Source organism: Gracilinanus agilis, chromosome 2 (genome assembly GCF_016433145.1).
Source record: "Gracilinanus agilis isolate LMUSP501 chromosome 2, AgileGrace, whole genome shotgun sequence".
NCBI classification, from domain to species: Eukaryota; Metazoa; Chordata; class Mammalia; order Didelphimorphia; family Didelphidae; genus Gracilinanus; species Gracilinanus agilis.
This window is the reverse complement of record NC_058131.1, coordinates 609,827,287-609,850,724: the sequence shown is the minus strand read 5'-3', so window position 1 is coordinate 609,850,724 and position 23,438 is coordinate 609,827,287. Positions and strand designations below refer to the sequence as shown.

Here is a 23,438-nt window from a genome sequence, read left to right as displayed (position 1 = left end):
AGAGAGAGAGAGAGAGAGAGAGAGAGAGAGAGAGAGAGAGAGAGAGAGAGAGAGAGAGAGAGAGAACTGCTCTGGAGAAGTGTACCTCTCCTTTAAGGACTCCCTTCTCTGCTTCTTGGCCAAAGTTCATTCCCCTCAAATATTTTGTTTGAGCAAGATTTGTGACCCTTTTCCTTGGATAGCGTTGCTATCATAATAATTCTGTGTCAGAAGCTTTGATTTAGAGTGTAGTCCTCCTTTAACATGCTTCTCAGCTCTTGTGTCCTCCTTTACTGTCCTTGCTGGACAGGTTAGTTGGGTCAGTGAGTCAGCACATGAGGTTTCTATTCTTGGAATATCTCACTATAGCAGGAATCTTTAACCAAGAGTGCATGAACTTGTTTAAAAAAATTTTTTTTGGATAGCTCTATTTCAATATAATTGGTTTTCTTTGTAATATTTATGTTTTATTTCATATTCTTAAGAACATTTCTGTGAGAAGGGCTCCTTAGGCTTTTTTAGACCTCCAAAAGGATACATGACACACAAAAATAAGTTAATGAAATATAGGAAGAAAATGGTTCTGGGCTCCTCTTTGGAGCTCAGGACCAATTTGAAAAGTTTTAAGAAGATTCAGTTGAGTCCAAAATTCTGAGTCACCTCTAAGAATGGTAGAGATGGGGCAGCTAAGTGGCTGAATCGATAGAGCTCCAGGTCTGGAATTAGGAGGACCTGGCTTCAAACCTGGCTTCCAACACTTCCTAGCTGTGTGACCCTGGGCAAGTCACTTAACCCCAATTACCTAGCCTTTACCATTCTTCTGCCTTGGAGCAGATACTTAGTATTGATTCTAAGAAGAAGGTAATGGTTTGAAAAAAAAAGTGGTAGGGATGAGAGAAACTAGAATTCTGTTATCCCCATAAAATTTCCTATTCTACTCCCACCTCACTCCATCTCTTCCATAAGTAGTGACTAGCCTAACCTTGAACCAACCCCTCTCCAGTACCTATAAAGCCAGTGCCCTGGACTTATATAAGTCTTCCATAAATGCAGGTCATCGTGATGTTGGAGACAATATACATCCCCCATTTTGCCACCCTTCTGTCATCGTGTTCTGTTTGACTGATCTCACCCTGTCCTCCAGTTTGAGGATTTATACCATCAGGAAATCATATTGCGACAGACTTTGTCTCTCCTATCTTTCCTTCCTTTCACCATTTCAAAAATGGAAGAACTGGGGAACAGACAGATAAGGGACTGGAATTTTGCAAGCTCCAAAGTTCAGAGAAACTGAGAATTGGAATCTCCTGGAAGCCCCAAGATGGAACTTTTCTCTAGTTGGAGCTTTATTCCCCCTTCTGGTTTTGTCCTCAGTCTCTTTGAGGAATGTTATGATACTTGTGGCCTTTGAATTTAGACAAATAAAGTGCCTTGGCAAAGAAGGCAGTGGTCAAGGACAGACTCTTAAGCTCCGACTTCAGCAACTTTGCCTTCTTTTTCAGCATGATTTTGACAAATTTCTCTTTCTTTTGGCAGTATGTAAATCCAGCATTTGAAACAGCGATGGGCTATCAAACAGGTGAACTTCTAGGAAAGGAGTTAACAGAAGTGCCTCTAAATGAAAAAAAAGCTGATTTCTTGGATACTATTAATTCATGCATAAAGATAGGAAAGGTAAGTCTTATATTCTTCCATCGCCTCCCACCCCAGAGCTCATTAGGCATTTACCTCTATACAGACTAATCTGGATGTCTATGTCCAGCCCTAAGCTCTCCAGTGAACAGCTCCAGTCCTGAATTGCCAATGCTCTATTAGACACTTCTGTTGGAATGTCTCAGTAGCATCTCAAAATCAACAAGTCAAAAGTAGAATACAGCATCTTCCTGACACCTTCCCACTTTCCTTATTTGTGACTGGTGGCTCTTCTCTCCCAGGCCCCCACTCTCCAGGCAAAACTCAATAAGCCCAATGCCTGCCTGCCCTCCTTCAAGAAGCTTACAGTCTATCCATAAGACATGTATATTAACAACTCTATTACAAAGCTGTATGTGTTGGGGCCCTGAGATGCACACAATATTGTGACAGTTCAGAGAAGGAAGACCTTGCTTGTGGGAGAATTATGGAAGGCTTTCAGGGTGGAGGAATAGAATGAGCATTTATAATAAGCACCTACTATGTGTCAGATACTATGCTAATTTGTTTTTCATACATATTATCTCACTTTATCCTCACAACAACCCTGCGAGTTTGAGGATGTTACTATCCCCATTTTATATTTGAAGAAACTGAGATACACAGAGGTAATGTGACCTGCCCAGAGTCACACAATTAATAAGTATCTGAGGTCGTATTTGAACCCAAGTCTTCCTGACTTCAGGCTCTGCACTGCCTCTTTGTGTAGAAGAGTTTGCATTTGAACCAGACCTTGAAAGGTAGCTGGGATTTCAATGAGAAAAGAGCCTCTCTTAGTCCAGGAAGCATTATAAGCAAAAGCAAGCTTCCAGGTTTCTCCAACTTGTTCCCTCTCTTCAGACATCAAGCAGCTAATAGATGTCTACTGATTAACTTGTTCTAACTATAATTCTTCAGTTTACTGATTAAACCTTTCCTTTAACAGTGCTGCAGATTTTTATAGCCTGACCTGCAAAACTACCTTTCTTTAAAGGGAAAAGGTACATTTTCCATGGAAAAATGAACCATTTTCAGGCCAGAACTAACAATCTAAAAACAGAGATGTCCCATCATTTCTCCATCTGTATCTCAACCAGCAATTATCTCTTCCTGCTTGACTACTTCAGTGGGTCTGTGATCTCCCTGATGTAGTTATCCCCGCCCTCAATGCAGGTTACAATTCCCTTCCTTTTCCTTCTCCCATGCTTTCATCCCATATGATTCTTCTCCAAGTTTTCTCATAAATCCTCCAGAAAGACTTTGTTCAGCATATTGAGAGTTTTTCTCCAGATGTTTTTACATATTGTGAGTAGTAAGACAATGCTAAAAATTGGCTATCTTGTATTCCTTCTCCCATGACATGATCACCCTTCTTTTTTTTTTTTAAATCCTTGATTTCTCTCTTAGACTCAATATTGTGTATTGGTTCCAAGACAGAAGAGTGGCAAAGTCTAAGCAATGGGGAATAAGTGATTTTCCCAGGATCACACAGCTAGGAAGTGTCTTGAGGTCAGATGTGAACCCTCAACCTCCCATCTCTAAGCCTGGCTCTCTCAATCCTCTGAGCCACCTCATTGGCCCCTCTGACCATTCTTCTTACTTTTCTGTTCATATATTTCCTCAACAGTATTCCCTATTTCACTTCTGTCACATAGGTCATGGTTGTAAATGTACTGATGGCCATCTGTGTACACTGTGAATCTTTCCAAAACTTTTCGGATCTCCCATAACTTTAAACCTTTGGAGGCAGTTCTGTTCCAAGTTTTATAGTTGCATAACATCACCAGAAGAATGTTTGTATTTATTAAAAACAAACAAACTACAATGGGTGATTTGGAGGTCAAGTCATACCTTGAGACCCTTGAAAACATGTTATAGTTTTCCAAATGCAATCCAGCTCATTCTGTGCCCCTGGTTCAGTTCTGGACCCAACTAACTCCCTCCTAACTTCCCATTTGTGGTCATTGGCCCCCATGTAATCATCCTCCTCCTCCTCCTCCTCATTATCATTGTCTTCATCATAATGGCTAACATTTATACAGCACTTGAAGGTTTGCAAAGTGCTTTACATACATTATATCATTTGATCCTCCCAGCCCTGGGAGGAAGGTGCTATTGTTATCCTTTCACAGATGATGAAATTAAGTCTGAAAGGGGTAACCAGTATCACATAGCCAGTAAGTGCCTGAGTCAGAATTCTTGCTCAGTTCCTTCTGACTCCAAGCACAACACTCTCTCCACCGAGCCACCTACCTGCTTCTAGTGGCAAAGAGTAGGCAGGACAAGAAGCATCTACTTTCATCCACCTTTTCATAATGGCATTGGTAATGAATGTTAGGGCTAATAAGTCTACTTGCCAATGAAAGTTACCCAAATGGCAATCACCTAAGCTTAGATTCATTGAATGCTTTCTTTATGTTTTACAAGTGCTTTCCCTAGAGCCACCCACCCTGTGACGACCTGCATTTATCAGGAAGGACAGAAATGAGATCATTTAGCTTTTTTTTTTTTTAATAAAAAAGCTTTTGGCAAAGGATAAAAACCATTTTCATCATTTCTTGACTCATTTTCTCCCCAGAAGTCCTGCTCTATAGGGTCTGGCTGTGACCTTGGTTTCTTGAAATGTGTATTAGCTGAGCACGAGCTTGCCAGAACCTGCAAATAGAGAAAGTCTTCTTCTACCCATGGACAGACTGGGGGGTGCCTGTCATCTACTGGCCTGCCTGGCCAAGTTCAGAGAGGGTTATCATCAGGAAAGTTAGTCGCCAGCTGATGATTTTTTAAGGTCATAGCCACTGATGAAGTGGCATAAATATGAGCATCTTGGGTTTGCTGTTAGTGGAAGGAATACATATTGTCTCCCCGCCTTCCCATGACCCATGAAACCACAGATCCTTGGAAGTATTTGAAGTAAGAAGTTAACTCGTTGATTCTAAAGTGAGAAGACATTTGAAGCTGAAGGGGCAGAAAACCTTGTTTTTCTTTTCCATTTTATGAATAAACAGGAAAAAGGAAAGAAACGAGTTAGAGAAAAAGGGAATGAAGTCCCTACTATGTGCCATGTGCATTTGCAAATATTATCTCATTTCATCCTCAGAACAATCTTTTGAGGGAAGTGCTATTATTATCTCCATTTTACTTGCCCAGAGTCCCACAGCTAGTAAGTTCTGAAGCCAATTTTGAATTCAGGACTTCCTGACTCCAGAAACAGCACTCTGTCTACTGCATGACCAAGCTACATGTAGACACACATATTGCATAAGGCTGGAAAAGTCATATGGTGGGACCAGGGTCTGAGATTCCATAATGAGGTGTCTCATGGATTAGGAAAGTGATGTGTGTAAATAGGTGCATCAGAGGGACAAGTGCATGATAGATGGATTCAAGAGGGGAGAGACAGGAAACATGGAGGCTGATTATAAGGCTTTTCCAGTAACCCAGATGAGAAGTGATTAAAGCTTGAATTGGGGGAGAAGTGGAATAAGAGGGGCAGATTTGAGAGTCACAGAGGTAGAACTAACAGGATTTGGGATTTGATTAGATATGGAGGACTTGAGAAGGGGAAGAGACTAAGATGACTTTAAATTAATAAACCTAGGCATCATTGTCTTCTAAGTTCGTCACATTCCTCCTAGAATAAAGCTCTTGTCTTCTATATTTCTATATCTGTAACTACCATCCTTCTAGTCACAGACCTTTCTGGTCATTTTGAATCTTTACGTTCTCTACCCCCTCTATCTAGTCACTAAGAGCTATTGTTTACTTCCTTACTATTCTTCTCATATCTGTCCCTTCCTTTCTACCTTCCATTGCCACTACTATAGTTTGTTTTCATTGGTCAGGTTTCTGCTTCCTTAACCAGTTTTAGTCACTCCATTACTATGAACCCAGGCATGTTGTAGTTTAGTCATTTCAGACATGTCTGACTCTTCATGACTCCATTTGAGGTCTTCTTGGCAAAGGTACTGTAATGGTTTGCAATTTCCTTCTCCAGCTCATTTTACAGATGAGAAAACTGAGGTTAACAGGGTTAAGCAACTTGCCCAGGGTCACATATTAACTAGTGTCTGAAGCCAGATCTGAACCCAGATATATGGGATCATATAGGTTGATCTGAACACCAGATCTATAGGTTCTTGAAGAAACCTCAGAGATCATCTTCATTGAGATTGCTTCATTTTATGGATGAATAAACAGAGACTTTATTGCAACTTATCCAAGGTCATGCCGGTAACAGAGCCAGGATTTGAGTCCAGGCCCCCTGAGTTCCAATCCAATCCTTTTCCTATGCTGCCTCCCTACCCTACATTGACCTTAGTTCCTGCCCTGGCAAATTTACTGATAGACCCTAAACTAAATACTTTTCGTAGCAGGATCAGGATCACATCCTATGTTCTGACTGCTGGTACTGTAATTTTCTTGGTTGTGTACCTGGTTTGATGAGTCCTTACCTGCTCTCTGGTCTCCTGATAACTGCCTTTATCTGAACCATCTGTACTTCTGATCTCTTGCCTACATTTGACTTAGAATACTAACCCACTCTAATTCTTGCTCACTCCTCCTAGAGCCCAGACTACTCTGCTCCCTGTCTCCAATGCCCCATTGGACTATTCTTGTCTATAGCTTCTTTCTGTTGTGCCAGAAGGGCAGAAATTCTCCCATCTTCTAAAGGTCCCGTGGATCTTTCAGGCACATTCGATCTAAATGGTCCGTCTCCAGTCTTTGTCTTTGAGCTGGCTGTCCTCTAGACGTTCCACATCTTGGCTTCTTGGGCTGGTTCCTTCAAGGCTCAGCTTAAAAGCCACCTTCTGTATAAAGACTTTCCTGATCCTGTCTCCCTTTCAACTACTGGTGCGCTCCATCCCCAAATTATTTTGTATATATTATTTATATACTTACCATGTACATGTTTCTATATAATGTGAGCTCCTTAAGGGAGATATTTTTCTCACTTTTATCTTTATACCCCAAGCTTAGCTCGGTGTGTGGCATATAGTAGGTGCTGGTTACAGATGAGTCTCCTTTTAGTCTCCAGGATCAAAGGGTCATCATTTTAAATTGAGGAAGATCCTTGGAGGCCATAATATCATAGATCATAGATGAAGGAACAGCTTAAGTCATGTAGTCCAGTCTCCTAGTTGACATCAGAAGAAATTGGAGTTCAGTGACTTAGTCATAGTCAGATAGTTAGTGACAAATTTGGGCTTGGAATCTAATCCAATTTGGGCTTGAGTCTTCGGACTCTAAATCTCACACTCCTTCCCTTATACTGCTGCTCTTCCAGTCTGACTTCAAAGACAGGGGCAGAGGTCAACACTCCTGCATCCCTGAGGCAGACTGGGGAACGATGTCCTAAGGGTTGGTATTTCTGTAGCCTCTACATCTCAGCGATGGAGGACCCTGCTATACTTAATATCTATTGAGTCCCTCTAGCCAAAAAAAAGGTCCTGCTTTGGATCAGTGGTCCTGGGGGGCCTTCAGAACAATGACCTTTGTCAATAACCCAGCCGAGAAGGAAAACATTGTGTCTGGGGTTTAGACCACATTTTATCTGTAAGTGTCTTAGAAGTGTTAAATGAATTGGAACACAAACTAGGAAATGTTCTGAGGTTTCTGTTTTGAATACAAAATTTAATGATGCTTGAACTCCATTTATAGGAGTGGCAAGGAATTTATTATGCCAAAAAGAAAAATGGGGATAATATACAACAAAATGTGAAGATAATACCTGTCATCGGACAGGGAGGGTGAGTAGAAAGAAATCCAGTGCTTCAGCCAACAGATGATACTTTTGTGTTGCTTCAAAACTGACCTTAAAGTATGTCTATTTGAGTAAGTTTAAAAAATCTCAGCAAGGTCATAGGCCACCTAGAAAATTAATTTGGCACCTCCTGAGCATCTTCATGATAATGATTCAGTTTTTTTAAATGGCAACTTTTAAAAATGTAATTGTTTCCATAGGATACAAGGAAGACCACCTTTCTCTCTAGAATGATTTTTTTCCTATGTCAACTATACAAAATTATCTCCATCCCCATTTTCTGCTATACAAGAAAGAATGAATGTCACTTCCCATAAGCCCTTTTTTTTCTGTCTATGCTGCTAAATTAAGTTTCAGTAATCACGCACACACATGCACAAATATTCCAATCAAGTCAACAAATATTTATTAAGCATTTACTATATGCCAGGCACTGTGCTAAGTACTGGCACACTTTGGCTACAAGGCTAAGGACACAATGTTCAGTTTATAAAAGGCATTGCCAGTAAACAGATAAATGCTGAAGAAAATGTAATATTCTGCATAGTCTAGACTTTAACTCCTAATTATTAATCTTGCTATGAAGCAAGAAAAGCAACACTTTCAATTTACTAATCAATAGTAAATTGATTTTACATTTATTCACATGTGAGAAAATTCAAACTATTTTGTTTTCAACCTTATTTTCCCTAGTGCTTGGTGTATAGTCAGTACTTGATACATTTTCACTGACTGAATTGAATGAATGAGATGATGACTCCTTTAAGTCACCCCTTGTAAACTGTGAATTTTACCATTCTCCAGCATGACACATGGTGGTACTTAGCTCTTAGTTCTGAAAAATCGCCTGAGTATTTCTTAGGAATAACAGAGTTGGATTGGCTATTGTTTAAAAAAATACTGCCAATTCTTTTAGAATCAAATATATCCTTTTGAAGTTTTTGGTTATTAGGAATATGCCATGGCAATTTTCATTCTGTCCAAATTTTGTCTTAGAATTCACTAAGAGACACCACTTTCCAGTTTTGCCCCATTATCATTGATTTGTACCCTCACGAGCCAGAGTTTCTATAGGGAAATGATTTCATTGATCTTATTATGAGGGCAGGAAAGTACCTGTTGGTTGGGTAGGCATAGTCAGGTTGGTATGTGATTCTCATCAGGTTAGTAGAGAGCTGTCTATATGAGTAACACATTTGCCAGATAATTACCTGCTATGCCACCTACCTAAGAATCATGGCCACAGCTCAAGTCCTGAAGGAGATAATGGTTAAATAAGGAGGTCAGGAGCTGGGGCAGAAAGTGACTGAGAAGTGAAAAGAGGAATTTTTGGATGAACTTCTCCAAAAGAAAAAGAAGCCATTATGCTTAGAAAACCACTCATTATCATTACCAGAATCACACGCAGAAACATCTGGGCCATAAATTGAGAAGGAAGAGAATGTGGGATTGAGCACTCCATAAACTATGCCAGTCAAATCCATCTGTGACTACATTGTGGGTTTCACCTACTTTTAATAAACTGTCAAAAATGAAGATACCATATTCGTTAAAGTTCAACAAATTGTAGATCTGGTAAATTCCATTTGGGTCAGACATTTGAACTGTATCAAACAGATCCTTTCATATATCTTTTGTTATTTTATGTTTTGCCTCTCTTTCTCAGTAAAAAGAAAATAATGATTGTAATCTATCTTTTGATGAGCATGGTGGTGCACACCTATAATCAATCTCTGATACTGGGAGAGATGGAGGTTGGATTGATTGCATTCAGAAGTTCTGGGCTACAGGAGAGCTAAAGATTTGGTGTCCACACTAAGTCCAGCACTAAGATGAAGAACTCTTAGAGCAGAAGGCCACCAGAAGGCCAAAGGAAGAGACCACACTTTCAGCCCAGGAGAAAGAGGGTGATCCAAACTCTCAAAATAAGAAATTAATAAAATAATAAATGAATGAAGCTGGATAGAAAACTAGGATTCTTCTACCAATGGATATAATTTTTTAGAATGATTAAGAAAATAAATTAATAAAAATTATTATTATTTGACCTTAAGTGACTATCTTCCTCAACATGATTTCTAAAAATCCTATAGAAGGAAGATTTTATATCAAACTATATACAGGTTTTTTTTAATCCTCATCTTATGTCTTTGAATTGATTCTAAGTATTAGTTCCATGGCAGAAGAGTGTTAAGGGCTAGGCGTATGGAGTTAAGTGATTTGCCCAGAATCACATAGCTAGGAAATATCTGAGGTCAAATTTGAACCCAGGACCTCCCTCTCAATCTATTAAGCTGCCTAGCTGCCCCCTACCATGTGCAGTTTTAGATAATCATTCCACATTTCTTAGAGTCAATTAAAGGCAGAAATTTAAGTGGATAACACCGTCCATGTATTAGACTGGATTACAAAGTAAGCTACACTGATACTTTCCTGGGAAGTTTCTTTCAAGTATCATAGAATAGAGAATAACCTCCTGGGTCTGAGCTAGGACTGGACACCTACAGTGAGCGGAGAGTTTCCATTTGATGCTTCCTTTGCCTTCTTCTGCATCAGATTCCTCCAGCCCCTGCATCACGTGAAGCACTGGTCTACGTTCTCTCGCAAGGACTTGTGCCAAACATTTAAAAAAAACAAAAACAAAAACAAAAAAACCATGAGAATAAGCAGAGAGATTTCTTTCAATTTTCGCAAACATCACTTTTCAGAAAACTGTGAAGGTAATAAAAATGTAGCCTCAGAGGAAGCAAAAACTGCTGACAGTGGGAGCTTATAAAATAGCACCCTAATATTAGGCAGGGTTTTTTGGGATGAAAGTCATGCTTCAATCCCCCCACTTCTTCTATCAAAAAATGATTGAATTCTATATCTTCTAGACAGTGCAAATCACAAAGTCCCTAAGATACAAGAACTTTGTTTTCCCAAAATATTGGTGGTCTTTTGTGCTCTCAATTTTTTACCTTCTGATAATCTATCAAAAACAAAAATGCTAGATTCCTTAAAGTTCAGCAGATTGTAAATCTACTTGTAACCAAAATCAAAAGCATGTCCTAGTTGAATAAATACATTTATTATCCTTGTATAAGCTGAACTATTTTGGGGCATTAAGCATTAGTTTATGAGTAAACTAGGATATATGCAAACCAATTTCCCATGGATTCAAAATGTCCAGAAACTGGATATCTCTGAAATTTGTAGGAAATCCCTTCTTTCCCATTCTGTGCCTAAACAGGAAAACACTTTTTAAAAGCTTCACAGATGGGGCAGCTGGGTAGCTCAGTGGATTGAGAGCCAGACCAAGAGATGGAATGCCCTGCGTTCAAATTTGGCCTCAGACACTTCCTAGCTGTGTGACCCTGGGCAAGTCACTTAACCCCTATTGCCTAGCCCTTACCACTCTTCTATCTTGAAACCAGTACTGTGTATTGATTCTAAGACAAAAGGTAAGGGTTTTATTTAAAAAATAAAAAGCTTCTCAGAGGGGGCAGCTAGGTAGTTCAGTAGGATGAGAATCAAGCGTAGAGTTGGGAGGTCCTGGGTTCAAACTTGACCTCAGACATTTCCTAGTTGTGTGACCCTGGGCAAGTCACTTGACCCCCATTGCCTAGCCCTTACCGCTCTTCTGTCTTGGAACCAATACACAGTATTGATGCTAAGATGGAAGGTAAGGGTTTAAAAAAAAAAACAAAAAAAAGCTTCTCAGCCAGTTGTTATGCTTCCTATAGGAATGAGAAAAGAAAATTTTAGGAAACTTTAGAAAGCAGTTTTTATTTTATGAACTCCAGAAAAAAGAGTTTACACAGTGAATTTCAGAGTTCATAAAATAGTCAAGAGAATCCAACTGCTTCAGAGCTCAGCTGAGATGACTTGTTGGGTCATGAGAGCAAGTCTGGCTAAGTGAGGAAGAATTTCCAAAGTTCTAAATTGAACTGTTTATTGAGGAACAGCCCCACTGTACTGGGCACTGCCACGCTGGTTAAGTTCCCCAGGAGTTGACCATAATTGTGATGAACATGAAACAAGCATCCTAAGGGACAAATTGCTGCTTTCTGTTTCCATTCAAAGTCCCTCCTATTCTCAGCCTCAGAATTCTGGTGATAGACAGTTTTTGCTTCATTGTCTGACCCAATGACGTAGTTACTGAGCATAAGATTCATTCCTTTGTAGGAAAGAATTTGTTTTCTTTGAAGAGTTACTCATCTTTCTACAGAAACACAAATGGATGTTCCCAGACCCCCTGCTCCTTTATCAATGGCCTTGGATAGAAACGAGAAAAGTAAATATCCTGCCTTGAGCATTTTGTGTACCAGTTAATACCTTTGACTGTTTTGTTGTCCTCGTAAAGGAAAACCAGACTGAGTTAATCAGCATGGAGAATCAGGAAGAAAATGATGTTTTGTTTTGTTTTGTTTTGCTTGCAGAAAGATTAGACACTATGTGTCCATTAGTAGACTGTGCAATGACATCAATAAGGTCAGTAAAAAGAGGGCTATTACCTGATATCAATTCTAGCAAAAATAATACAATTGTGAAATTAAGGAATGTGAACTAATGTCTCCAAGTATTCATTTGTAGGTAGAAAAAACGTGTGAACGTGTTCAGGCTGAATCTCAAACCGGTAAGTTGTCCCCCTTTCCTTCTTCTGTTATTTCTACCCAAGTTTCTGTGTCTCATCAGTGTGGGGAGGGATGTGATTAGAGCCAAAGAACTTCATCTCACTCAGAGTCATTTTCCTCATCAGTTAAATGGGGATAATGATACGGTAAGGGTCAAATGAGAAAATGTATGCAAAACATTTTGCCAACCTTACAATGATACATAGATGGGAACTATTATTGTCAATAATCACACTCTCCAAGGACGTAGGTTACAATCCATCCATGACTATGGGGCTCACCAGTATGCTGAGGGGACCTACCTCTAGGTCTTTTGGGAAAGTTCAGATGCCAACAGGACATGAGAGCTATGCCTGTTATCTCCAGATGATGAACCTTTCTTTTTCTGGTCATTCATTTCTCTGATACTTTGTCATTGCTGCTTTTCTTATGTAGCTTCTAAATGTTTTTAATTTAGGCAGAAAAGATTTTAAAAGACCTCTTTACACCGAGGAGATTTCATAATACTCTGAAGGAAAAATAACTTTCAATTAACAACAAAGGGATATTTCTATATCTATCTGACCACTTTACTTTGAAACTTGACAGAATCCCAACTAAATATGAATTTTATGACTCTTTTATTATTTTGAGATTAAGGTTTTCTCCTTTATTGGATTCCAATTTAAGATTTTCTCCTATATTTGATTTCAGTTTAAGATATTTGATCCTAGTTAAGAAACATTTACATTAGGGACAACAAGGTGACTGGGTGGATTGAGAATCAGGACTAGAGACAGGAGGTCCAGAGTTCCAAACTAGCTGCAGACAGGTCCTAGTAGTGTGACTCTGGGCAAGTCACTTAACTCCCGTTGCCTACCCCTTACTACTCAGCTACCTTGGGATTAATACACAGTATTGATTCTAATATGGAAGGTAAGGGTTTAAAAGATAAGTGGATCATCTAGATTTTTCAGCATTTCCAATATGAGAACTTGCTTCTACTTGATAATTATGTTTATTATGATTTGTTATACATTACATTATTTGATATATAAAAAAATAAAAATAAATGGTAAAAAAACCCACTCAGTTGAGTACCTATGTGTCAGGCATTGGGCAAGCTATAGAGGATATAAAGCCAAAAATAAAAACAGTCCCTGCTTTCAAAGAGCTTACATTCTCTTGGGGAAACAATATGTACACATGTAAGTATTAATACACATGTATTAAGTATGTGTAAAGTGAACACAAAATAAATACTAAATAATTTTGGGAAGGTAAAAGCAATTGAGGCAGAAGAACAGAAAAAAAGCCTTTTGTGGGAGGTGGTGTAAATGCTGAGCATTAGATAGAGATTAGATTAGCTAGAGAATGATAGATAATAAACAATAGATAATACAGATAGATAGATAGATAATATAAGGTAGAGAGATAGATGATTGATAGAAGATAAGTAGAGGATAGATGCCAAGTACACTCTGATGATCAGCTCTAACCTGTCTGTAAGTGCCTTTTCTTCCATCATTTCTAGTATGATAGTCATTCTCCTTCACACAAGAAACAGGAACAAAGTAAGAACAGAAGAACTCTCCTGACTTCTGTTGTCAGTTAGCACTGTCTCATCCAGTCCAAGCAAAGGTCCTATACTTTCTTTGATACTTCTCCCATAAAACTAAAAATAAATAAACAAACAAACAAAAACAAAATAAGAAACCTTTTGGTTGTCTTCAACTTCCTTTACCAGCCTCAGTTCATTCTGAACTTTGGAATTCCTGACATGGTGTTTATAAGACCTTCCCAATCCTTTTCATTCTCTATTACTTAAACTCATTTCCAATTTCTGTATATTTCCTTTTAAAATCTAAGTGAGTTAGTGTGTTCCCTGTGCATCCACATCATTCTCTTTAGACAGAACCCATTTCTCCTCCTCATTTAAATTGTCTCCCTTTGGGTCTTCAGAATTTCTCATGGGCCTTAGTTATTTCAAGATCCACAATCACAGTGGGATGAGTATGATCTCCATCTATAAAACTCACAGCCCCTCTCTGCCTCAGTATACCATCTTCATGAGTTGCTTCAGCCAGGATAATTCATTATCTAATGACCAGGAATCTAATAACACTCCCTAAACTTAGCTAGACTGGTTACTAGACTAGGTCCATCATTAGACCTCCGCTTGAGGCTTCTCCTGCCTGGTAGAACCTACCAGAGCTTATGTTCCATCATTGTAGTCTTTGTGAACCCAAGATCTCCCCACACCTCAATGAGTCATCAAAGTAAAACTTTAAAAAAGCAAATAATGTTGTTTGAGTCTGGACCTGTGAGGCAGCATGCTGGGGTAGATAGAGGGAATAGCTCTGCAGTCAGGAAGCCCTGAGTTTAATTCCTTTCACTAATAATAACTGAATTATTCTGGACAAGTCACTTAACCCCAAAACCTTACTCAGTTGTCTAAATCTATAAACTGCAAACCAGCCGGAGTCCCAGAAATAACTAGGTGATTAGAGAGCTTGTCTTGGACATTTACTAGTTATGTGATCGTAGGCGAGTAATTTAATCTCTCCCAGCTTCAATTCCTTCATCCATAAAATGGGGATAATAACAGTACCTGCCCTACCAGGTTGTTGTAAGGATTACTTGAGATAACAAATGTAAGGTTCTTGGCAAACCTTAAAACACAAAGTAAATGCTAACTATTATTAACTATTAACCATTATTAATTCTGCATTGATCAAGGGGCATAACTACACTAGGAATTCCGTGCACTAATGAAATCTCAACTCCGGATCTAAACAAAAACTAACACTGTGTTATTTAAACATTTTAATATAACAGTGCAAAAGATGTCATGCGACAGTACATAACTGATTAACAAATCAATGGGCCAGACAACAATTAGCATAGGTGCTAAAAGAAGGATAAGAGTATCAGGTTGTGGTAGTCAGGAAGACTTGAAAGAATAGGTAGATCTTAAAGGAAAGATGGGAATTTCATGGGGAGTCATGGGAGAAAATGAAGGCACTTCAGAGAGATAGGGATGAAACATGGAAATGTGAGAAAATACAAGAATTTGGAGTGAGGGGGAGGAGTGAGGCTTGACTGTGATTAATAGATCAATCAGATCACTGTAGAAGATCTATATGGAGGAGTGGAGAGAGAAAAAGTCAGAAAGTTAGGCTGGGGCCGGTTTGTGGAATGACAGGCGAAGGAGTCTGTAGGCATTAGAGAATGATGGAGAATTTATTTTTGGTTTTATAGTTAAAACAGGGAATGAAATGATTAAGGGGGCTATCTGGGAAAATTTTTCAAACAGTGGTATACAAAAATAATAGAAACTTGATGGCAGGGAAATAAGTTAGGAGGCTATCGAAGTAATATGGCAGTGAAACCCAAAGGACCTGAGTTGGGGTGATGCAGGATGGAACAGAAAGATAAAGATAGAAGCAATATTGGGAGAGAAGGACAAAAAGACATGTTGAGTGTTTGGCTGTGAGGAGGGAGCAATCAGAGACAACTCAAAGGTTTAGAGCCTAAAAGAGACAAAAGGATGCTGGTGCTATGGACAGAGATACGGAATGCTAGAGGTGGAACTGATTTTCTAGCTGGTCACATTTGGAATTCACCCAAAAGCCAATGCCAGAGATGTCTCCTATTAAAAGAGTTCACTTTCAACCTGAAGACTCTTTAAACATTTATATTCTGTAGAAAATGGAGAAAATTTAGGGGAAAATCATTTTTTCCTACTCTCTGATTTCAGATTTCATTTAAAGGTTTAAGGGGAAAATGCTTTTCAATGTGCATTTCTTCTCCTCCTTCCACTGCCAATGTCCACTTTAGACTATTTCTTTACAGACTTCTAGGAACTCTCTGCAAATGTATGATCTAGAAACTCTATACAAGGCACCTTTCTATGTGGATCTTTTTAAACAAGGGGTGGAATGTTCATCCAAAGGAGAGTTCTAATTGGCTAACATTCCTCACCACTACATAGTGGAAATTCTGATGTATCTGTCTTCCTTGCAGTTCAACTGGGTCTTGTTTTTAGAAGTGAACATTATTGGCCTTCATGAAACTTTAACATTACTGAAGCTGTGTACTCTTATCCCACATTGAATTATAATTTATTTTCTGAAATTTTTAGACTGCTGTGGTTTGCTATAATTCTGCTAAGAGTTTTTTTGTTTTTCATTTTATATAAAACAATATTGTTTCCACAGATATTCAGAGTTGCAGACACAAAGATAGGAGGAAAGGTTCATTAGATGTCAGATCAACAACCTCCCGAGGAAGTGATGGTATGTTAACAAATAGGCCAACAGGAGAAAATGTCATTTCAATATTACACCATCTCAACCTGCCCATTTTCACTTGTGAATATTTAAAAATTCATAACTATTTTCTTTTATTTTAGATTGCACTTTCAAAAATTATCTCTTTCAAAAACTTTGAAAAAGTTTTTATAAAAGTTTTTAAAAGTTTAAGAATTTGCTCTTTACAAACTTCCTTGTGTATTATAGTAAAATGCATGGCGTTCTTATATCTTCTCTATCCCGCCCCCATTATATGTACCCATTTGGATCCTCTTGTAACAGTTTAAAATAAGTTAATATTAAATTACTGTAAAAGAAATTGAAGTTTAAATTTACTTGTTTTGATTAAACCAGTCACAGTGTGCATAGTAGATACAGAAAAGGCCTTAGAACATTTGGGTTCAAGTGTTAACTTTGACAGCAAATCTTTTAATCTCTCAGTGTCCCCAGCAACTCCAATACTGTGAGTTGCAGAGTTGTTACCAAGCTTTATTGGCAGAGTTTCCATATGGGAAATATCCAACACCATAAAATTATAAGTTTTCTTCTTCACCCCCTCAAAAAATTGCAATTTTTCGTAATAATCATGAAATTTTGTTTATCTCATCAGCTCTTTTTGTTAACAAGGACTTAATGGGGGAAGGAGGAATAGGTGGCTCAATGGATTTAGAGCCAGGTCTAGAGATGGGAGGTTTAGGTTCAAATATGAGCTCAGATACTTCCTAGCTGTGTGACCCTGGGCAAGTCACTTAACTCCCATTTCCTAGCCTTTGCTGCTCTTCTGCCTTGGAACCAATACACAGTATTGATTCTAAGATGGATAGAAAGGATTTTTAAAAAGAAGAAGAAGGATTTACTGGGGTATCTAGGTAGCAAAGTAGATAGAGAAGTAGGTCTAGAACTTAGAGGACCTGGACTCAAATCTAGCCTCTGATGTTTCCAAGTTGTGTGACTCTGGGCACATTGCTTAGGCTTAATTGCCAAGCCCTTGCTACTCTTCTGTCTTAGCACTGATACTAAGATAGAAAATAAGGATTCAAAAAAATTGGAAACAAGAAAAAGGAAGGGCTTGCTGTCATTTAAAGTTATCATTGATATCATTTGAAGCTTAGGTTGGACAGAACACTGGAAAATATGCGGTGGAATAACTCTACTCCAAGTTCAACCCAATAACTACAACACAGAAGGCTTGACCAGATGACTTGGAATGGCCTATTCCAAAATGTTTTGTTTTATCTTTTTTCTTATCAATGAGATCGAAATCATCCCAGATGTCATGGAAGCAAAGACATCATAGGAAGTACACACATGTGGTGATCTTGAAAAGTTCTTACTCTTTGGCAGTTAGGGAGGAAAGGCCCTAAGCTAAAGAACCCACGTTACACTAGGCATCACCTCAAAACAATGTGTCTCCTCAGCCTTTATTTGGGCAGATGGATCTTATTTTGAGATTCAGGGGAACCAGGCAAAGTGGAGGCAGGGCCAGAAACAAAGTAGGATTCCCTATTTTCTGGTCCCCCAATTGCCATTTACTGGTGGTGTGATCTTCACTTTTAGCTTGAATTTCCTCATCCGTCAAATGAGGTTTTTTATAAAGTCCTCTCCCAGACTATATTCAATAAGATTGTTGGTGCCTTGATTTAACAGTGTGCCAACTGTATATGAAACATGAATAATGAATAATAGTGACTCTTTAGCTTCCTTCCTTCTTTGCCAGAGCAGTTCACAGGCATTTTTCTCCTTATCCCTATCCTAAATAAGGAACCAAATCTTAATAATAACAATGACCAAAAAAAGGTATCACATCGCAGATCCTGACAGCTTCTGTTGCCTTATATAATGTTTAGTCTAAACATCCAAAATGATGGGGCATCGTCAAAGGGTGCTTTGAAAAACTGAGCCAGAAAATCACATGTAGTCCAGTTAAAGGTAGATTGTATTACTTATTCTTGTCCCATACATGGCATAAAAGTCTAGAGCAGCATTGAATCTTGGGGTATTTAGATTTTTGTTCTGAAATTGGGAGGCAGATCCAAATACCTAGAGTTAAAGAAGAGGGGAGAAGAAATAACTTTAATATCTCAGCTTAGCTTCCTGAGCTATTCTAGCTTAGTGGGGGAAAGCATAGGATTTTAAATCAAAGGATATAGGTCTAACTCCAGACTCTTCTACTTACTGTCTTTCTGACCTCCATCTAACCTCAACTGGCTTCAGTTTCCTCACCTGAAATAAGGCATATGAACTAAAATTTCAGCAGTTTAACAAACTCTTATTAGGTGCTTCCTCTCTAAAAGAACTGTGTTAGACACTGAAGATACAAATAGGAAGTGAAAAATGAGTCCAACTGCAAAGAACTTAAATTTTCTTTCAGTAAAAAGTAATTTGAGGAGGGAGACAATACTAACAACTAGGGGAAGGAGAGACTTCATGGAAAAGCTGGACCCGAGCTGAACTCTGAAAGAAGCTAAATGAATTCTAAGGCAGGAGATAGCACATTTCAGTCAACCTAAGCAAAGAAATGGAGATAGAAGACGAAAGGCCAAATTTGGGTAATAGCATGTATGCTAATTTGCTTAAATTATAGAGTGTCCAAAGGAGAATAAGCCTAGAATAGTAAACTGGAGCCAAATTGTCAATTGCTTTAAATGTCAAGGTGATGACTTTGTGTTTTATTTAAGAGGCAATGGGGAGGGGCAATTAGGTGGCTCAATGGATAGAGAGCCAGGACTAGAGATGGGAGGTCCTGGGTTCAAATTTGACCTCTGACACCTCCTAATTGTGTGACTCTGGGTAAGTCTCTTACCCACCATTGCCTACCCCTTATTACTCTTCTGACTTGAAACCAATATGCAGTATTAATTCTAAGAAGAAGGTAAAGGTTTTAAAAAAGAATATCATGAAATATTCTTAAATTGGGATATGACATATCCAGATTTTTTTTAAAAATTATTTCAACATTTGAATGGAAAATGGATTAGAGAAGGGAGAGATTAGAATCAAGGAAATCAATCAGGAGGTTTTTTAAATAATCTGTGTAGAATATGATGGGGGCCTAAATTAGGGTGTTAGCCATATTAGTGAAGAAGAAGATGGAGGCAAGAGATGTTATAAAGGGAGAATTAATGGGAATTGATGATTGGATATGGGAAATGAGAGAAAAGGAAGACTGAAGGATGACTTCAATGCTGTGAACCTGGATGAAAGGAAGAATGGGGGGGGGTGCCTTCCATTTCTAACTATAAGGAAAGTTTAGAGGAGATGCTCATTGGCTGGGGGTATAGGTGGGATATAACATGTCCACATAGGACCTGTTGAAATTGAGATACCTTTGGACATCCAGCTTTCCAGCAGTGAGGCTGGAGCACAAGAGAGATTCTTTTGATTTTCTCTTTGCTATGATCTCAGCAGTTTCAGTTTGTGGCAAGATGTGATTCTTGCTAATAAGAACAGATGCAGAACAAATCATGTAGAAGAAGTCATTTGAGATTGTTGGAGCAGAGTGAGAAGATTTAATAGACTGAGCAATAAATGAACCTGATTTTATCAATGAGTTTGCAGGAAAACGGTTTATGTTTTAGAGATGGGCACCTTTACTCAGGACAATGAAAAGTTTTCCTTAAGCCATTTCTTTGTTAATACTTTTGAGTCAGGGCCAAATTGCTAGTACAAATCTTCAGTGTGATTTTCTATGACAGATGGGATTTAGGTACGAATCCTGGAAATTAAGGAATCAATTCCTCCAGGAAGGTGGCATGGTGGAGTCAAAAGACTATTGATTGTGTGGCCTTGGGCAAGACACTTTTGCTGGCCCCAGTTTCTTAATCTATAAAAGGAAAGGGCTGATAATTTCCAATATCTTTTAGTCAACATCTAGATTCCTTTCTAACTCAGTTCTATGATTGAGGCACAGACTGTGTGACTCAATGTTTACACCACTGGTGATCCTTACATTATTTCTATCATAGGGAGTTCACAGAGACGACACTCTTCCATGGCAAGGATACATTCAATGACTATTGAAGCACCTATCACCAAGGTAGATGTTTTATTTTCTTTCTCAATTGAATTGAACTACATGAAACAGAATTCTATTGTCTTCTGTTATTGTCTTATACTAGTTTAACTCATTGTATGAGGAACTGTGTTTCATAAGAATTGGTGGGGGCAGGGAGCCTTATGTAAGTTAGCAATGAGTGCTATTATTAGCTTGACCTGTAGAATTTACCTCACTTAGGTTTATTGTAGTTTCACTAGAAGATTGAGCTGACTCTAATAAAATGAAATTGAATGGGCATGAATGTAAAATCTGAAACTCGGGTTCAAGAAATCAATGTCATATGGATGATAATGGCAAGAAGACAACTTGAATGAAAAAGATCTGGAATATTCATGGACTTGAAGTTCAATATGAAATAGGATTTTAAAGCAACAAAAACAGCTAATGAGCTCTTGGGCTGCATTGAGATAAACTGAGCTTCTAGGAAATCAGGAGGTAATAGTCCTGCTGTCTTCTACCCTGCTTAGTACACAAGGGTAGTATTGTGTTCAATTCTGAGCACTATCTTTTAGGAAGAATGAGGGAGACTCTTTGTAAGGAGCTAAGGATACTTATCTTAGAAAAGAAATCTTAGACTTGGGAGAAGGGGCCATAATAACTGTCTTCAGGTAACTAAGAGGCAGGTAATTAAAATATGAATGGAATTAGATTAGTTCTTTTAGTTTGCAAAGAACAGAACCAGGAACAATGGCTAGAAGTTGCAGAGAGGCAAATTTAGATTAAATTTGAGGACAAAACCTCATAACTATGAAATCTGTCAAGTACAGAAATGAGCAGCCTTGGGAAATTGTGAGCTTCCTCCACAGGAGATTTTCAAGCCAAATCTAGATGGCCATGTACAGATAAACATATTAACTGGTGATTCTTTTCCAGATATGAATGGAAGAAGCTGGTCACTAAGTTCCCTTCCAACTTTGAAATTCTGTAACTTACTAACTCTACAAACAATTCTTTGTCTTAATATAGGTAATAAATATCATTAATGCTGCACAAGAAAGCAGTCCAATGCCTGTGGCAGAAGCTTTAGACCGTGTGCTGGAAATCCTAAGAACCACTGAGTTATATTCTCCACAACTTGGGACTAAGGATGACGATCCTCATGCCAGTGATCTTGTTGGTGGCCTCATGTCTGTAAGTAACAAAGATAATAATTGGAGATTTGCTTTCACATTTTTGTTGCATTTTTATATTTTTAAAAATTAGAAATGCCAAATCCCTTTATCTGGATATTCAAACAACTTTGGACCCAATGAATTTGTTAAGCCTTAATTTCTACGGTATACATCAAGGGATTCAGGACCAGAATCTTGAGATGTCAATCATCATCAGGTTCCAGCCTAAAGGACTAAGGCTAATCCTGAAAGGGGGTGTAATGCAGGGTTTCTTGCATTGCAATATTACCCTAGGTAATCCTGTCAGTTATCAGAACGATAACAGAGATAATGATTTGTCTTTGACATCCTATTGATTCATTTCAGCAGACATTTTTTTCTTTCTTTTTTAACTATGTTTTTCTTTTTTTCTTTTTTAATTATAAAAATATTTTCCATGTTTACATATTTCATTTTCTTTCTGTCCCCTCTACCCTCCCAAATCCAATAAGCACTTCTACTGGGTTATACAAATGTTATCACTTATACCTATTTTCATATTATTTGTTTTTGCAATAGAACAATCTTTTAAAACCAAAAGCCCCAATCATATATCCATATAAACAAATGATAAGTCATTTGTTTTTCTTCTGTGTTTCTATTCCCACAGTTCTTTCTCTTGATGTAATAGCACTCTTTCTCAGAAGTCTCTTGAGATTGTCTTGTAGTAGCAGAGTCCATTATATTGGATCGTTCCATGATGTTTCACTTTCTGTGTATAATGTTCTCTTGGTTCTGCTCATTTCACTCTTCAGCAGACATTTTTTAACCACCTGTGTGCAGAACAGTGAACTGAGACCAATAATTGAGTTTAGATTAAGTCATGGTGTCTGCCCTCTTAGAGCTTACAGTCTAATCAATGGATAGACAGACACAAACACAAATAATTCAAATATATAAGGACACATTAGAGGTGAAAAACAAAGTGCTTTGTAAGATCAAAAGACCTATATCTAATCTATTTCCAAATCTTGTTATTTTTGCCTTCAAAACATCTCTCCTATACATCCCATTTTCTGTACTCACATAGTGGCTACTCCAGGACAGGCCTTGAACATTTTTCCCTAGGCTATTGCAATAACTTGCTAGTCAGTCCCTTTGCCTAAAGACTCTGCTTACTCTGATTCATCCTCTACTCATCTGTCAAAATGATTTTCTTAAAGTGGGTCTGATATGCCACTCACCTATTCAGTAAATTCTAGTGGCTCATTCTCTCCAGGACCAAATATAAAATCTTTTTGCCCTTTGAAGCCCTTCCCAATCTGGCACCTTCTAACTTTCTGGTCTTTTTACTCTTTACCCCTTTCTGTGTACTCTCCAATCCAAGGATGCCGACCTTCTTCTTGTTAGTGTTCCACATCACAAATCCATTGCTTTTTTACTGACTATCTCCCATTCCAGAAGTATTTTCTCCTCTTAACACTTTCTGGTCCTGGTTTCAGTCAGGAAAGAAAATATGGTCTCAGTTGTGAATGATCTAAAATTCTTTACTATTGTTTCCATAACTAGCAAAATCTGAATTTCAGTCAAGGATACTTCCAGAGGAAATAACCTAACTCAGAAGAAAAAATCTCTAATAGTAGAATTTCTGATACTATCACAGATAAGAAAAATACATTTTTTGAGTTGAGAAGATGCCTGGCACCATTAAATCACATAAAGGGCCACCTAAGCATTGGGCTAAATCTGCATAAAGCCTACCACTTGACAAATATATAAGTATATAAATATATTAAAGAGCTTCTGGAACTCTTTAAAGGTTGGTGGGTTCAAATCCAGATCTTCTAAGTCTTCCATTACATCTATGATGTCATACTATTTCTCTTGATTCCCAGGCAGCTCCTGAGTATGAGGTAGGATTGCTCTCTCTCTCTCTCTCTCTCTCTCTCTCTCTCTCTCTCTCTCTATATA

General features: G+C 38.2%; 1 protein-coding gene across 1 annotated transcript in view; it reads left to right on the top strand.

Moving 5' to 3' along the window:
* Positions 1-23,438, top strand: part of PDE8A (phosphodiesterase 8A) — a 106,213-nt gene that overhangs the window by 31,671 nt on the left and 51,104 nt on the right. The window contains exons 7-13 of the mRNA XM_044665487.1: positions 1,516-1,653; positions 7,309-7,397; positions 11,833-11,884; positions 11,987-12,029; positions 16,227-16,304; positions 20,285-20,355; positions 21,343-21,507. Of these exons, the coding sequence (XP_044521422.1) occupies positions 1,516-1,653; positions 7,309-7,397; positions 11,833-11,884; positions 11,987-12,029; positions 16,227-16,304; positions 20,285-20,355; positions 21,343-21,507 (636 nt within the window). The remainder of the gene's footprint in view (positions 1-1,515; positions 1,654-7,308; positions 7,398-11,832; positions 11,885-11,986; positions 12,030-16,226; positions 16,305-20,284; positions 20,356-21,342; positions 21,508-23,438) is intronic.